We start from the raw sequence: 18,339 nt of genomic DNA, 5'->3' as shown, positions 1-18,339 counted from the left end.
ATTTATATATTGTATTTATTTTCATTTTGTTATGACCAGAGTTTCTTATTGTGACAGTTAGCTAGTTAGCTAGCCAGTTAGCTAGCTTGTGCTCTGAAAAAATTTGGTTCTTTGGCTCCGCCCACTGAGGTTTAACCAATGAGATTATTTCTGCCTCTGAGAAACACTTGTATCGCTAAAACTACAATCTGCATGGTCTTCATTGTCCCCTGCGTGTGTGTGTGTGTGTGTGTGTGTGTGTGTGTGTGTGTGTGTTGACCTGCTCGTATCCTGCTGCTCTCGGAGTACTTCTTGTTCTCCTTGGCTTCCAGTCTCTCCCGGCTCTCCAGCATCTCGAAGGGATCCGGCGGACTGTCCATCGGCGTTTCCATGGCGACCGCCGCGGCCGCCTCGGCGACGGCGGCCCTCTTGGCCTTCCTCCTCTCTTTGGAGCCGTGGTCCTCGTCCTCCTCGTCCTCCTCGTCTCCGTCGCTGTCGCTCATGTCGTCGAAGCCGAAGTATTTGATCTTGTAGCTGGAGCTGCCGCCGGCTCCGTCCCCGCGGTGCTCGTCCCGCCGGGCCTCGCCCTCGCCATCGCCCTCGCCGTCCTCGAACCCGAAGGACGCCAGCTTACTGTCCTTCTTAGACTTGTTCTGCGTCTGCCTGAACCTGCAGCCGGACACAAAGCTGGGATTAGCTAATCACTTTTTATACTTTACTTTTATTATTTAACACTTATCTTTTCAGCTTAGCTTCTAATCAGCCTGCGTTTTAACTGTTTAATTTGATTGTGTTCTTTTATCTGTGTTTTTTAATGCATTTCATTTGTTCTTTGATATACTGTATATATTTGATCTTTTTATCTGTTTTTTATCTGCCTTCTATTGATGTAAAGCACTCTGAGCTGCATGTTGTGTATGAAAGACGCTATACAAATAAAGGTTATTATTATTATTATTTTAACAGGGCAGAGGTGAGACCAAGTCAACTTCCCTCGAGTCCCAAGTCAGTCTCAAGTCTTGAGGCTCAAGTCTCAAGTCAAGTCTCAAGTCTAAATGTAGATTACCAAGTCAAGTCCAAGTCATGAAAGTCAAGTCTCAAGTCTAAATGTAGAACAGCAAGTCAAGTCAGAACAAATCAAGAGTCCAGTATCAATTTAATATCTTAAAGAAAACTAAATATCTAGGACTTTTCAATGCAATATGGTTTTAATAGGATAAAAACTTGGTAAGAGCATCATGGGTTTGATTTCTATAATCAGTTTCAACTCAATAAATTCAATCATTCCATACAAATTCAGAAAACAATTTAAATTCAGTCGTCTGCTTTTGTGTCTTGATCAAAAAACACTTTTTACTTTGGCTTTTACACTAGTTTTACTTCTTAGCTGTCGAGGCAGGTGAATGTTTGCCTGCATTGCTTTAAGCCTTTAGTAGAGAGAGAGAGAGAGAGAGAGAGAGAGAGAGCGACAAAGGTCATGGGTCGGGTTTGAACCCCACTGAGCCACCAGGACACCAATTAACCATTTTCTTTACTGAAGTTCTTCACCTGGGGTTTTGGGAAGCCCGAAGCGCTCCAGTTATCTTTTTCTTCAAGTTTAAAACCGGTTCTGGACATTCTGAAATGTCTGTAAAATATCTGTCCTCCATACCTGCTGTACAAGTCTACATCATGGTTGTGTGACCACTGCCTAGTGCGTATATTGCCATGTTAATTTCTATAGAGAGCCTAAGTCCGTCCCCTTCCGGTGGACCCCCATGGGACCTTATTTCATAACAAATATGTACAGCAGTCAACGGCGAGAGACAAATAATTGTTTGATCCCGTTTGAATTGTGCCATGAATTACACATATGATGTTTTGTCAATTTAAAAGATAATTTTCCAAGTGAAGAAAGTGTCAGTTTGTGGTAAAACAGTAAAGTAACGTTTAGTTTAGTGTTTCAGGCTCAGTGAACTACATCTGTCTCACCGACACCAACATGAAGGAAACACAGGAAACACACAGCATGGCGTTAACGTTAGCCCCCACTGTACTGAAACTATCCTGAAGCAGTTTAAATCTGTTCTTACTGTCTACCTTCCAGGTTGTGTATAATACTCCTGCTGTCTGAGAGGGACTGAGAGAAAGTTATGACATCACTTACGTCGCTTTTGGGTGTGTCGTCTTTCTAACAGTTTTACCACAAACTGCCACTTTCTTGACTTGCTAAATTATCTTTTAAATTGACAGAACGTCATATGTGTAATTCATGGCACAATTCAAACGGGATCAAACAATTATTTGTCTCTCCCCGTTGACTACCGTACATATTCTTTCCGAAATAAGGTCCCATGGTGGACAGTGGAAGGGGAGGGGCTTGGGCTCTCTATATTATTCGGTTCAGACAGTACAGACAGCGCTGCCATGAATGAACAACCTGTCAAACACTAATCAGTTCTTTCAAGAGTCGATTTCCTCACAGATGTGTTTTCCCCCTGCTCAGGAAGTCTATTTATTCCCTTCAGCACAGCCAATGGAAACAAACCTAATTCAAAATGTTATTTTTAGCGATATTTCAAAAACGTACTTGAAATTCCCTCGAGAGCAGGAAGGAAACACAGCTTACACGAGCCGCTGATAGTTTTAGTTTTGATGTGTCACCGCACCAGTTTCAACAAGATTACTGAACATTTACGGTCCTTGGCTAAAGAAAGTGATAAAACCTGAATGCCAGTAATTACAGCAGAGATGAACTGTCATGGAGGTGTGTGTGTGCTGAAACATGAAACTGTTTGACCTGAATGACAGACTGCTTTAAAGTGGGAAACTCATGCAGAAAGACAAAGAGAAACTGTGACAGGTGATCAGGAAGACTCAGACTGAAGCTTCACACACAGAACGATCACTGCAAGCTGGAAAATGAAAGTTTCAAACATGACTTCACACACAAAAGGTAATCTATTCCTGAAAAGCAACTGTGTGCACGTGGGTGTGTGTTCAAGCAAATAAGGCATAAAAAAAAAACACTTAAGCTCACTGAAATAAAACATATAATATATATAATGGCGTCTATCAGCCCATCGGCAGCTTCTCCTAGGTGAAGATCAGGATTTATTTGTGCACCATAATCTCTAAGATCTTTGGCCATGATCTCCATCCACATGAGCGTTTCAGAAATCATCTCCGTCCATACTAACACGCCTGAAAACGCATATCACATGACCGTTCACGTACACTGGGCATGTGCGTGCCGGGGTAAACAGGAAGCAGGTCGTCTACTCTGCGGTTGGTTGCTTAGTTGCAGAAAATACTACAGAGGAAGAACAGCGATTATGGAGAAAAGTACGAGCAGAGATTTCTTTGCTTGGACCGACGACGAGGCGGAACTGATACTGAAATGAAATGTTGAATTAACCGCTGGTGGTCAAGGCTGATGTCGTTTGTTTTGTTCCGGAAAAGGGTCAGGTGATAGGGGGCGTGACGAATCAGGGAAGGACACGTCATGACTGATGAGACCCAATCAGGAAGCGAACGTGGGCGTCTGTGTCATCGTTTTCAAAAGTCTCCGCTCTAGGGGTCAGAAAACCCCGGAGCAGTGTGGAGACTAGACGTAAACGGAGCAAAAGTTATGTGTTTTAAAACGAAAGCGTATCAGTGTGGATGTGACCTTTGAATCAAGGCTGCTGGTAGGACTGGTTCTCACTGGAATGTTGGTTCTGATACTAAAGTTCAGGATGATACTTTCTTCACTAACTTGCTTTTTGATTAAAGAACATTTCACTGACCATAAAAAACTCCTGAGATCTGATGGCAAGGATCCAACATGTCGAAGCTTTAGAAAACATTTTGACTCCAGCAGAAGCTGTCAGAACGTAAAGCTCCAACACACTTTGACACCTTTTGCTTTCTTGAAATGGGCTAAAAATCTTAAGTGCCACCATTTGGGACTAATTAGCCAGACATGAATGAAATGTGGTTTCCTGGGGACACCTTGGCAAAGACATGAAGACAAAGGGCCTCAGAAACTAAACAAACCAAAGCAAAACTGAAATTCACCGACACACCAAGAACCACAATCAAAATTAAAACTATTGCAAATAATGAAACCATTAAAACTTTGGAGCTGGCTTCGACAAAATGTTCGGTTCAATATCAAGTTCAAGGCATGAAAAGCATCAAAAAGATCCAAAATGGTGGATGTTTCCCATGAAAACAAAAGTTATCTTCTTGTTTATGAAAAGTCGTACTGAATAAATTTAGCAGAATATAATTTATATAATCGCATACTGAAATTAGCTTTCCCTCGACAAAGAAAGATATCAAAAAGAAAAAAAATGGAACGAGCATTGAATTTGAACAACCTGAACCAGTCCTGCCCCCCCCCCCGCCCCCCCGTGTCATACCTGGGTTTGGCAGCGGCTTCTTCGGTCTTCTTCCTCTGCCATCCCGCCTCTCCCAGCTCCGTCGTACCGCCAGATCCGGCCCCGCCACTCCCACCGGAGGGCGCTCCGCCGCCGCTGAACTCCTCCACCCCCCGGTCCTGGATGGTGACGTTACACACCGACACGCAGGACGGGTGGAGCACCGTGTAGTCCCTCGTCCGGCCCCGCCCCCCTCCGCCGCCGCTCGTCTTACTACCGGCGTCGGACGTGGATTTGGGAAGATCCGCGCCAAAAACGGCGCCGCCGGGGTCCGAGGATTTTCCCAGTTTGTTGGGCCGCCTGTAGGTCCGACAGTTCCTGAGCAGCGAGGAGGAGGAGGCGGTCTGGGAGTAGTCCTCCGACTCCGACGGCTCCACCGGGAAGTCCGAGTCGCCTAAGTCCTCGCTCTCGCTGGGGCTGCGGAGCCGCGGGGGGGAGGGGGGCTTCTCCTCCCGGGCCCGCCCCGCGCCGAACCTCCGCCCCGGGTCGTAGCCGCCCGCCGAGGCCCAGAGCGACGATGGGGGGTTGCGGGGTTCCGGGCTGGGCGAGGGCGAGCGCAGGCCCACGATGGCGTCCCAGGGGTCGTAGGCGTCGGCCTTGGCCTCGGTCTTCAGCGTGGTCGTCTGGGCCAGCGGCTTCTTGTCGCTCTCCGAGGCGTTTCGGTACCACGAGTAGCTGTGCTGCTTCTCCAACGAAGAAGAAGAACTCTGCTGGGACTTTCCTACAGAGGAGAGAGAGAGACCACAGAGGAGAGAGACAGACCACAGAGGAGAGAGACCACAGAGGAGAGAGAGAGACCACAGAGGAGAGAGAGAGACCACAGAGGAGAGAGACCACAGAGGAGAGAGACCACAGAGGAGAGAGACCACAGAGTCAGGTTACCATCAAACACCAAGCGTGAAGCAGACTGGTGAAGTGTTTACCTCGCTTCAGCAAGGTAAACACACAAATTCAAGCAAACAGGGGATTTAGGCATGAACACGAGTGATGATGTATTATATATCCTATTTATTTATTGTTATTTTATTGACAAAAAAGTTGCAATACGCAACTTTAAATGTATTCCAGACTAGAGCTGCAACGATTAATCAATTAATCGATTAGTTGTTTAATCACCAACTATTTTGATAATCGATTAATCGGTTTGAGTGAGTTTTTTAAGAAAAATAAGTCAAAGTTCTCTGATTCCAGCTTCCTAAATGTGAATATTTTCTGGTTTCTTTCCTCCTCTATGACAGTAAACTGAATATCTTTGGGTTGTGGACAAAACAAGACATTTGAGGACGTCATCTTGGGCTTTGGGAAACACTGATCCACATTTTTCACCATTTTCTGACATTTTATAGACCAAACAACTAATCGATTAATCGAGAAAATAATCGACAGATTAATTGACAATGAAAATAATCGTTAGTTGCAGCCCTATTCCAGACCTTAAACGGCCCCAAGTTTTATAATTTAAGACTTTTTCAGCACCTGTGGACAGACTGGAACACATGCTAGAGGAATTCAACCTTTTAACTACAGCGCCCCCATTAGGCCAATCAGTGTAACTGTTGAAGATGCATCAGGCCGGCGGTGTCCCAGATGTTCCCTGAGAAATCACGTGATGGACGGACGAACGATCGGACAAAATACTTACAATCAATTACAATTAGGGCTGGGCGATATGGTTGAAATAAATATCACGATAATCATAAGGATTTTTTTCGATATCTATATATATGACGATATGGCTCACATAAGTGAAATCACGTTAAATAATCAAATTAATGTTCATCATATTGAACCGAATGGTAATATTTGGTGTGATGTCAAACTAAACTGAAATTTTCACATAATATTCCTACCATACTTCATTTTGTCTGAGTTTCTAAATAAAATTAGCTTGTTCTCATCTGTTCAGAGAGCAGAATTATGCGTCTCGATATCCCAAAATCACCATGTCATCACAATATAATCCCACTGAAAGACAATAAACGATAATATTGAATTATGGTCCAGCCCTAATTACAACCACGTGTGTGTTCTCTGAGCCTGACTTGCTGTGGGAAGGATCGATCTGAACGAATGTAGGGAGAATTTGGCAAAAAAGGACTAAAAGGCGTCGGGTTAATGTGTGATATTGTCGTGGGTGCTGAGCCCGATGCAAAGCTGTTCACTTAGTTCACAACAGCGCCGGCTAATGCTTCACCTCCAGGGCAGGAAACACATTTGTCCGCAGCAGCTGGTGGATTAGAAACTTTTCAGCCACTTTCAGTCTTTCACCAGACGACCGGATCTACAGAACAGCTCAGAACCTCCAACAACTTACCCACATTTGGCTTGTGGTAACTTCCCAGAATGCTTAGCACACTGTGTGCACGTTTAACACACAGCTCATGCTATGTTTACACCATTTCCAAACCGCAGTGACACACTAAACAGCACTAGTCAGTACCTGCTAATGGGGTTGTTTTATATATTCTTACTCAATGTTTTTTTCTCTTTTAATTGTATAGATTTAAGATTTAAGAACAGTTTCTTTCCCTGGGCCATAAGCACACTTAACTCCAACAAGCATTGAATGACTCCTCTCGTGCAATATGATGACTGTCTTTCTAGGGCAACCGGATCTAGTGCAATAATTACATTTATTCTAGTGCAATAATTACATTTATTCTAGTGCAATAATTACATTTATTCTAGTGCAATAGGTACACTTATTCTAGTAATTACATTGTATTTATTTATTTTACTTATTATTTTAGAACCTGTGTTGGCTGTGGATGTTTGTTTGCTGAGGTTGTTTCGTTTCTGTTTTGTTTCCCTGTGTCTTTTAATTGCACTAATTTCATTGTATTCTGTACAATGATAATAAAGGCTTTCTATTCTTCTATTCTATTTGTATATTTAGAGAAAACAGAGTATCATTCATGGTGACCTCATGCTGCACTAGTAGGCAGAAATATACATCAGACTTTTGAGCAGTCCCGCCTCTCCACATGCCTCCCATCAAATAAACCTGCCTCTCTCTCCCTGACTCCCATTGGTTCAGACTTTTGAACGATCCCTCGCTGCGTTAAGTCCCGCCCCAACATCCTGTTTCAACGGCAAACGCAAGTAAAGATGCTGTTTCATGGGGTCTTTAACCTCGTTTAACAATGTACTTTTTAACCCTCATGTAAGTAAGAAGTATTTCAGACGGTTTACTGCAATGTGTGCACAGCAATAAACAAACAAACCAAACAGGGAAACTGCTAGCGATGCTTCCACTGCTCAATTCAAGTCAAACAGCTCATTTGCCTCCTTCAAGAAAATCAATGTGAAACCTACAAAGTGTCGGAAGCCACTCGCTAAGACAACACACACACTCTGCTGTGAGTATCAGCTCAGCCCTCGGGCCGTCTCTGCCTCCGCAGATAAGACCGGGTGAGGATGCTGGACCGGTTCCTCTGAGCAGAAGAGGAAGCTGCTTCACGGCGAAACATCAAAGGAGACGTGGAGCTGTGGTTTTCTGAAGGTTGAGTGTGTCGGAGCATGAGCGCAGCAGAACTAGGCCATGTCGTTACTTCACTATCTTCAGAGTTCATTTGAAAAAAAAACAAAAAAAGCACATGAGCCCAAAACGTGAAGAATTAACTTCTCTCTCTCTCTGACAAAAACTTGTTAAACTGCTCAGGAGCATCATCATCATCAACCAGCCCTGTTCCTTTAGGTCAGTTTATAGTTCAGCGAGTTATGGCAATGATCGTATTCTATCTTCGGTCACATGACATGTTGTTTATACTTCCAGCGACAGGCGATCTGTCATCGTTGCGATGGTCCATCGCTGAGTCTTAAACTGGATTGACCTTTGACCCCATCGCTGGCTCAGGTGTCATGACAACATTACGGAACTCTCTTATCCTAACGTCGATTAATTCTCTGAGCTCAAATTAAACGGTAATCAGCTCTGGAAGACCGGACTTTAGTAATAGACTGTAGAATAAAACGTACACTGAGGAGACAATTTATGCTCTTTATCTAGACCTGGATAAAGACAATAGATTTACTGGAATGAAACTTCTTATTTAAAAAGAAAGAGGGAAAATAACATTGCAAAAGCAGTTACATAACATGTAGGTACATTAGGCTATTCTGCAGACTGGTTTACAAACTGTATTATTATTATTTTCCTTTCAAATGGTTAAATTTTCAATTACTGCAATTAAGAAAATATATCTGGTTACATGGCGTTATTAAAGCAGCCTGCAGCAGCTGGTTGGAGTCTGCAGCTCCGACTCACTTTCAGAACGGACACAACAATAAACTTCACAACCTGCCTGGGAATATCTGCATTACTCTGAACTGATGGAAGAAAAGGGGAAGAACATTATTGTTACCTGTTACATCTGAGAACTGAAAGCACCTGCCAATGTGTTGTGAGCGCTATCCGCTGTTCATTTTTTAGCCCAGACATGACTAATCAAGACTGCCTCTGTTATCATACTAGTTTACCATGAAGACGATCAGATCCCGAATAAATGAAAGCTGCTTGTTAAGTAGATAACAGATAAGTAGATAACAGATAAGTAGATAACAGATTAGTAGATAACAGCAGTGTACTCTGTGATGATTTCTCTAGCCTGCTAGTGAGAACATCACCAGAAGACATAAAAGTTGTGAAGTTTTTAAGTGGGTAACTTGAAAGCACTCGACTGAGTTACTTTTAATAAAGACTAACTTAGTAAAGTAACTAGATGAGAGCAAATGACTGAACCTCTGCGATGCGGTCTATAATCGCTCTAGTGTTTCTACTTTTTATGAGCGACAGCGTCCAAAATCAAAGTTGAGCGATGATGGAACGTTGGAGACTTTGTCGCGATGTGCATCGGGCGATCATAAATCGTTATAATGTTATAGTGTTATAAACTGAACTTTAAAGGCAGACTGAGGAGGATTTTGCTGCTTGTGGCTTGTCAACACAACTTTCAAAGTCGGCCCCTCCTCCCTGCGGTTGCCAGAATGGTAAAAAACCAGTAAAAAAGCACAGCGAGGCAAAACGCCAAGCAGACAAGGCTGGTTCCAAAACGAGAGAGTGAATCTGTTGCTTTCACCTGTTGGAGAGTATTGAAGGAGAGGATGAGGATGAAGAGCGACGTGGAGTCGGCTTGTTTTTCTGTTGGACAGGTAGCTAGCTACCAGCTCACGATACTCACTCGCGCCGACCGGTTCATCTGTTTTAGAGTTTAGAGCCAGCGAGGCTTTTAGATAGAAAACAATCTCTGAACCCATCGTCTATCGGTCTATGGGGGCGACGGCCAATATTTTGGGGTTTCCGGTGTAGCCAGCGGACATCCGGGCCAAGACTTCCTCTTCCGTGCTCCGGTCATTGTTTACAGTCCGATTAGCAACTTGAGACGTGAGAGTCGAACGTTTCTCCACACAAAACACAAACATCGATACTTTCTGTAGGTGTTTTAGGTCCGGACGACATTTGGGCTAATCTCTATAAACAGATATCTGCATATGAGACGTCGTCTCTCGACTCAGACTCCATTCTCGCGTCTCAAGTTGCTAATCGGACTGTAAACGATGACCGGCGCACGGAAGAGGAAGTCTTGGCCCCGAAATATTGGCCCCCAGAGTCTAATCGTCGTCAGACCGATAGACGATGGGTTCAGAGATTGGATATGAAAGAACTCAGCAGCGGTTTTGGTTGCCGGACTCACCTGCTGCCAAAAAGTCACACACACTACCAATGGACCATAAGTCATGATCACGTAGGATCAGTTTTGGATGAGTTTATGCCGTTTCAAGGGGGAAATCCTGCTCAGTTTGCCTTTAAAAGGCTGAGGAGTGATCTGACAGGGAGACCGGCCTCCGATCAGAGGGAAAGACGAACGTTTCTCCAGCCGCCGCTAATCAGCCGTGAAGAGAATACGAGACCCGAACCCTTCGCTGTTCGTCAGTCCGGACGACCCCGAACCTTCGATATCGTCCGTCTGTCCGTCTCTGCCTGGGGAATCCTGCTGTCCCCACTCAGGTTCTGCCTTCAAACGAGCTTTTTACATCGTTATCCCTGTTAGAAAAAAAGGCTGAACCGGGGGGGAAGTCAGATGAATCCTTTACATTATATTGCATTCTGGGCGTTTAGCTGACACTCTTACCCAGAGAGCATTACAGTGACTAAGCAGGAAGGGGTCTGCTGTCTTGCTTAAGGACACACTGGCTGCTGTGGGGATTTGTGATGATTCAGTCTGAGGGCTCACTCTCTCTCTCTCTCTCTCTCTCTCCCTCTCCCTTTCTCTCATCACCACATTAGGACCAACATCTCTCTAACTCAGTTTGACCTGCAGACTTAGAGAGAAGTTCCTCTGAGGACTGGTCCAATTCTGCCCTATTGATTTCTCTGTCAAGCCCAAACAACCACAGAACCTCCCAGTGAAAGCGGCTCCAGTCGGGTTTCGGAGGGTAAAATCCTGCCTGGGTGTTTTGTGTTTTAAAGTGAGCCGTGCTGACGTTATTACTGCCAAATGTGGCAGTGATTAATACACTTGCAGTTCTGCTTCCTCAGATGGTGGAGAGGAGAGGAGAGGAGAGGAGAGGAGAGGAGAGGAGAGGAGAGGAGAGGAGAGCGGCCTGTGTGACTCAGAGCAACACAGACGAGGCCCGGGCTTGAAGGCTCACAGTTTAATAACAAGCCTGTCTCATTTTCAATTAAAACATTCCATACTTTTTCCAGACCTTGATTTGTTTTGAAGATTTTGCCTGGTGTTCAATATGATTTACGCAGACAGACATCTTGCCCCTGCTAACTAGGTCATATCACTGTATAGATGAAGATTGTTCTTCACAGAGACAAATATCAGAATATGTGAGATGATTGGCAGGGTTCCTACACGCTTTCCATTTTAAAATTCCATATTTTTCCCAGACCGGATTTGATTTTGGTGGGTATTTGATATAATGCATGCTGACAGCGGCTGGGTAATAAGAGCGTCCCTCTATCTGAACATTATTCTTCACATCAACAAAAACTGTGGACTCAAAGTGGCTCTACAACAACATAAAAGCTAGAATGATGTGTGTATCGGACCTGAACCGCAACATTTTCCAGACTTTTCCAGTCATTTTTTCAAATTACCAAACTATTCAAGACCTGGAAATGATCAAATCCATTTTTAATACTTTTCCAGACTTTCCAGACCTGCGTAGGAGCCCTGCTGTCTGCTGCAGAATGAGCCACACCACTCACGACAATGAGAAGAGGTCGTCATGGAGACCAAATAAGATAATGAGAAGATATTTTGATTCTTTAATCCACAAAACGATTCAAAGTCGCACAAAAACCTTTTTCAAATAAGACATGTAAGATATTTTAATCCTTGTGCCTTAAATTTTCCTTATAGTAGGCAGAAATAAAAACAGGCAGCTTCAGAGTGATGTCACCAACAACCAGGACCTGAAGTTCTCCACAGACTCCAGCTGACAGGAGGCAGGTTTGGATGTTTCTTCTCTAGTTTCTACTCTTCCAGCTTCAGCAGGTGGACGCCCTGTTAGGGCGTTTTCACACCTATAGATCGTTCTGCTCAGGGGGGAATTCCATCAACTCAGCTAATGAAAGACGCGCTTACTTGAAAAAGCCCGGCTTGAATTAACGGCGACTCTCACTTCAGGCTCGAGCCCTTCCACTAACACAATCCCACCCTGTCTAGTCAGCGTTAACTCTAACCAGGCCTGAGTAATCTGCATTGTGCGCGCACAGAGTACATAAGCAGCCCAGAAGAGTCGATTGTCGAAAAGACAAGATATATACAAGACAAGATATATGTCGCAAAAAGAAGGGAAAACGAGAGCTGTGTTCTTCTCAGCGGCTGGAATTATACGAGTTATATAGAATTATACGAGGAATATAGAATTATACGAGGAATATAGAATTATACGAGGAATATAAAGGGTCATCACCAAAAAGGGCAATACTGCCACAATCAACAAAGCCAGGGAGATGGCTTGGCAAAAAACTGCAGACAGACTAAATGCGGAAGTTATACAAGCCTACTTATTGTTTCATTTGTATTTATAAATAAATGAATATTCAGATCACTAGATACAGTAAGACTGTGTGGCTATATTATCAGTAGGCTAGATAATATCAGATGTACGTTTAAAATAATAGTGTTGGCTAACTTAGGAGAACCGACATAACTACAATGCATTTACTGTTAATTAGCCTAATTCAGTGAGGTGTGTGGCAAGGAGAGAGAAGAGGAGGAGAGGAGAGAGGAGACAAGGAGAGGAGAGGAGGAGAATAGGAGAGGAGAGGAGAGGACTGGAGGTTATAAATTCTAGTTTCTTTAACTGCGACTGTGGCTGAACTTTTCCCTCTGTGTTGTGTTGTCATGCTGCATTCACACATCCAGCGGTCATTATTGCTTCCTCCGCCTGGCGTCCAGTGATTGTGAATGAGAGTGTGTGTGTGTGTGTGTGTGTGTGTGTGTGTGTGTGTGTGTGTGTGTGTGTGTGTGTCTGAAGTGTGTGTTAAGTCTGTCTGAAGGGTGTGTGTCTCACGCTGCTCCAACACAGAACCAAAACAAAGATGGAGGTGGAGCATTTTTCTTTCCACATCATCGTTTTATCCCGTCTCTAAATGGTTTGTTGCATTTCTGTATTTGGTTCCTTTAGATTCAAACTGACCAATCACAAGCCAGCCAGGACTTGTAAACAAAAGTCACATGACACACAAGCAGCTTGTTGATTGGACAGAGTTTGAACATGTAGGTTAGAGACTAGACTTCCTGTAGCTTTATCTAACATGATGGACTCGTCTGTCTCTTCTTCTGTGGTGTTCATACCAGTTATAGAACACATGAAGAAACAGCTGAATATGAGCATCAGTCCAGACTTCATTTTGTTCTGCTAGGCTTTTCGTCTCCTTCTACCCATAATCCCTTGTGTTTCGGGGTGGTTTCCTGTAGTCTCTCCAGTCTCAAACGAGCCTATTATCCCGCTGCAGCGGACCTCTTGCCTCCCGTCTCTCTCTGTCAGGACAAAACGTCTCGCCCGTTTCCCATGAGCCCGCGCTCCGAGCTCGTCACGCTCGTCCGATTTCCTCAAGAAACTATTTCAGACGTTCCAATTAGCCGAATGCTTCAGAGTCCCGACACAGCTCCAGTAACAGGCTACATGTAATGGGATCACAATAAATATCTCACTATAGAAAATGGGTAATTAGCATAATAAAATAAGCTCGCTCTCGTTCACATCTCATTATGTGTCTATTTGCATGTACATGTTATGAAGTTGGAAACATCAATAAAATAGAAATCATTATAAAAAAAAAAGAAAATGGGTGATTGGTGGCAGTTTGCGCTCTACTGAGTGACTTGTAGTTTCATAATGTTTCTCCTAGTCATGATGATGATTTGATTGATTTGCAGATGAACACAAAGAAACTGCGAATTTGCCTCTTGGGGGAATCAATAATCAATAAAGTGTATCAGAATCACAGAGTGCAGCAGTGCTTTGTATGTGCTCAGGGTTTCTGCACTGCTGGAGCTGAACACACTGGAGCTGCAACTAACCATTACTTCCATTATCAATTAATCTATCAAGTAATCATTTAGTCTATAAAATGTCCCAGTTCCAAGTTCCCAGAATCAAAGCAGTAGTGGGGACTCGACTCACATGACTTGGACTCGAGTCACAGTTTTAATAGCTTGAGACTTGACCTGATGCATGAAGAGAAGACTTGAGACTCGACTTGACTTGGGTTCTGGTGACTTGGGACTCGACTCTGACTTGTACTCTGATGACTTGAAAAGGTTTCTAAAGTCTTGACTTGAGATCTTGTGTTTGTGTAAATGACTTAGATTGAAAGTGATGAGATTTGTTCCAGCGGACGACTGAATTTAAATTCTGTTTTCTGAATTTGTATGGAATGATTGAATTTATTGAAGTTGAAACTGATTATAGAAATCAAACTCATGATGCTCTTACCAAGTTTTTTATCCTATTAAAACCATATTGCATTGAAAAGTCCTAGATATTTAGTTTTCTTTAAGATATTAAATTGATACTGGACTCTTGATTTGTTCTGACTTGATTTGCTGTTCTACATTTAGACTTGAGACTTGACATTAATGACTTGGACCTGACTTGGTAATCTACATTTAGACTTGAGACTTGATTTGAGACTTGAGCCTCAAGACTGACTTGGGACTCGAGTGAAGCTGACCTGGTCACACCTCATCACACGCGGCGGAGAGACGAACAAACAAATGCAAACCGATCAAAAGTTCCTCTTCCAGTTTTCCTTGCGGTCGTGTTTCTGGCAGGCAGCCAATAGCAATCATGGAAAGCGGAATGCAACAACACTGACAGTGATTGGCTGTGAGAGGAGCAGCAATCAAACAGGATTTCTCTGGTGCCGTTTAGCTAAAAATAACAATCAATATCAAATATCAACCCGTGATGATCAATACATTCAGGAGTTATTTAGTTATGAAGTGTTGTCATTTATTTTTTTTGGTGAACCCACTTTCCCCTCAACCTTCCTCTACTTCTACTGCAGTTAGTGATTTACTACGTTTCCCAGAATTCCTTTCGACAACCTCCAGAGAAGGGGCGGGAACTTGTTGCACCCAGCCGTTTGTTTTACATGCAGGTGGAGAGAGAGAGAGAGAGAGAGAGAGAGAGAGAGAGAGAGAGAGAGAGAGAGAGAGAGAGAGAGAGAGAGAGAGAGAGAGAGAGAGAGAGAGAGAGAGAGAGAGAGAGAGAGAGAGAGAGAGAGAGAGAGAGAGAGTGAGAGTAACGGCAAGAGAGCAAGTTTTTCCAGTCTAGAAAAGGTGAGAGTCTCCCCCCGTACTCAAAACTCAACACGTGTGTCTCTCTGCTGCAGTGCATGCTGGTCTCTCTCCTGCTCCTCTGGTGGAGAAATTGGTCTCTCTCCTCTTCTACGATGGATTGCTCACTGTATGATTGCTGAACTCTGACATTGCCTCCACTCTGACCGATTTCCGTGGGGGAGGGGGATTTGATTTTCCCTAACCAATCACTAGAGACCGACGTATCCGCCTGAATCTAACGTCGTTTTAAGTCGACATTGATGCGTAACCATGACAACACCAGAGACGGTTCAGAAAGTATAGAGCATCTTTGACGACACGGAGCCAAGTAAAAACAAAGTACGACGACTTTTAATGGATTCAGAACAGCCTGGATAGCAGCGTCCATCTTGTCTATAGCGTCTCCATTGTTGTTATTACTCCTCCTTGACAACAGCTTGACGACGGCGTTAGTCCCGCCCCATGGCTCTGATTGGCTAAACGTTAGTCCCCCCCCCCCCCCCCCGGCGCTCATTGGACCGATCACTTTTCAACGAGAAACCGCTGTTTCATGTCACGATGCCAGACCAGAATCAGTCAACTGGTGGAGTGGGCGGAGTCAAAGGTCTGGACCCAGGCGAGTGTTGAACGTCTCTCGGTGCAAAATGGCGGCTCTAGAAAGAAGCCCTCGCTCTTTGATTCTGAGGGACTGACACCAAAACCTGACGTTTACCGCTGAGGTTTTACATCCTGAAACATTTTCTCATATCAAACTCCACTGGAGCTGCTGGAAACATCTGGAGGTGACGTCACCTCGTCTACGATTGGCCGGTTATCCACCAAGAAGAAAAACAAAACAAACTACTGAATGGAGCCAGAGATGAAAAGTTCATCACTAACAGCTGTTTGTGTCTCTCATTGTGACGGACTGACACCTGAACCTGAGCCGACCAGACTGACCATCATGCGCTCACAGCTCTGTACGGTGTGTTGGATGAAAGTTTCAAGCAAAGACTGAAGCATCATCATCATGTCTTACCTGCGCTCGCACTGCTGCTGTTGAAGAAGCGGGCCGTGTCCTCCACCAGCTTGGTCTGGCCGCGGTCGGCGCCCGGCCCCGCCGCTCCGCGCCCGGACGCCGAGGTCTGGCTCCACCCCAGCAGGCTGGACCTGCTGCCGGCGTCCAGGGAGAACCCGGGCCGCTCGGCCTGCGGAGGCTCCGCCGAGGCCGGCTTGGCGGGCGAGGCCTTGCTGCCGGCCTGGGGCCCGCCGCGGGACGACACCGGCTTGGACTCCTCGTCGCTGTCGAAGCCGAACGGATCCTCGGAGCCGTCGTCGGAGAGGCGGGGCCTCTTGTGGACCTCCAAGACCGAGTCGTTCTTAGTGGCGCCGCCGCGCTTGGAGCCCACCTTGGCCTTGTAGGTGGTCTCGCCCCATTTGGTGCTGAGGGTGGCTCTCTTGTTGGACAGAACCTCGTCGAACTTGGACGTGCCCTCCCCTGCCTTGCGGCTGTAGGTTTTACCGAATCTGGATGTCATTGTTGCATCTGGGTCATATTCTCTGAGACGGAGGACGAGGGAGCAGAAACAAAACTGTATCAGTTAAACGCTGATGAGGAAACATTTTCCCTGCTGTAGCTGCTAAATCCCACAATTCACCGTTTTCACAGTTTTACCAGACAACTAGATCTTCAGAATAAAATAATAATTAGCAGTATGTGCAGACGGCTGACAGACGGACTGACTCAGCAGCCACAGATCAAACTTCACAGCATTAGCAGGTGGTGTCAGACATGTTCAGGACTCAGATCATTACCTCATAACACAGTTATGGATTTACTAGTCCACACACGAACGACCTACTTATAATTTTGGTCCGCATTGATACCGAAAAATCTTTGTTTTTTATTGTTTATATCCCCTTCCATTTATTCCTGGTTTGAGATCCAGGCAGAGAGCTGAGTCTGCCTCTAACAGCCTCACAAACAGCAGCCAGCTGGTGTAGCAAAACAAGGCTAACGCTAGCCAGCTAGCGACCTGCTGGGACTGCTGCTGCTGCTGCTGAGAGGATGCTAGCAGAAACATCCAAACACAACAAAGCACATTAGTTCCAGTAAGACAAATGAGTCAGCGAATCTATGTAATTATGGGACAAATCGTGTCTTAACGGGAAAAAAATACCATTAGGTCGAATTTTAGCTAATAGCATTATGTAGGAGCCATCACTCTAGCAAGCTACTAGCTTGAAGCTAACGGCTAGCAAGCTAACAATAACTACAAATTGACACTGTTATGTGCCCCGACTAGAAATTAGGAACACAAGCTTTTTTCTGCTGGTACAGTAACGTTAAACATCATCAATATTTGCACTTACTTGGTGCGCTAAAGGGCCGAACCGCACAAAACACTCCAGAGGCGGCCGCTAAACTCACACAGGACCGGGCCTCCCTCCCTGCTTCAGCTGCTGCACAATATAAACAAGACGGAACTGACACCGATAACGGCGGATCGGTGGTTTTAAAACCGCTCGGAGCGACCCGGTGATCCAGGCTGCTGAGATAGATTAGGATTTAAACGCGGATCTACCGATATCTGTTCGTATTTCCAAGCTAAATCGCACTCGATTGTCTCCTCTGTGTTAAGACGAAGGCTTCCATTGGACTCCCAAAGTTGCGTCAAGCTAATCAGAGATGGCAGAACAAAACCGGAATTTAGGTGGTTTTTCCTTCAAAATAAAAGCGTAAACTGAGCGCATGTAGAAGGCATTTTGGCTAAGCATAGATGGATATGATCACATGCTTTGAAAATGACATTTGAGGAGAAAACGATGTTTTTTGTTTAATTATGATTCCTCCCGAAATACATCCTTTATTTTCACGATGGTTCTTTCTGTTACTCAGGCGATTTGCAGCATAATGTTCGTCAATAAGGGTTTTATTTTGAAAACTGTATCCGCAACTGCTATTATATATCCTTTCTCGCTTGACACTGATGGATTCTCCCTCCTTGTCGTTGCCGATGCCGCATTCAGGTGCTCCCCGTAAACTCGTAAAACAGGTAATTTACTACACGACCAGACAGTTTACGAGGTGATAACGTTCAGGTGTTTGTTCAGAAAGCAATAAGCAGCTGATTTCATCAAACGATTTAATTTATTGTGTTACTGATGAA

At 44.6% G+C, this 18,339-nt stretch overlaps 1 protein-coding gene across 1 annotated transcript in view; it reads right to left on the bottom strand.

The window, feature by feature from the left end:
- Positions 1-17,817, bottom strand: part of LOC139638647 (wings apart-like protein homolog) — a gene marked incomplete at its 3' end in the record, with an annotated part of 20,566 nt that extends 2,749 nt beyond the window's left edge. The window contains exons 1-4 of the mRNA XM_071512708.1: positions 17,543-17,817; positions 16,209-16,729; positions 4,365-5,103; positions 260-648 (exon numbers count right to left, since the gene is read on the bottom strand). Of these exons, the coding sequence (XP_071368809.1) occupies positions 260-648; positions 4,365-5,103; positions 16,209-16,707 (1,627 nt within the window). The remainder of the gene's footprint in view (positions 1-259; positions 649-4,364; positions 5,104-16,208; positions 16,730-17,542) is intronic.
- Positions 17,818-18,339: the final 522 nt, after the last annotated feature.

The sequence above is a fragment of the Centroberyx affinis genome, unplaced genomic scaffold (assembly GCF_046629955.1).
Source record: "Centroberyx affinis isolate AG114_WGS23_722 - 3 ecotype Tasmania unplaced genomic scaffold, CSIRO-AGI_Caff_v1 ptg006462l_1, whole genome shotgun sequence".
Taxonomy (NCBI): Eukaryota; Metazoa; Chordata; class Actinopteri; order Beryciformes; family Berycidae; genus Centroberyx; species Centroberyx affinis.
The sequence above is the reverse complement of the archived record's forward strand: the minus strand, read 5'-3'. Positions and strand labels throughout refer to the sequence as shown.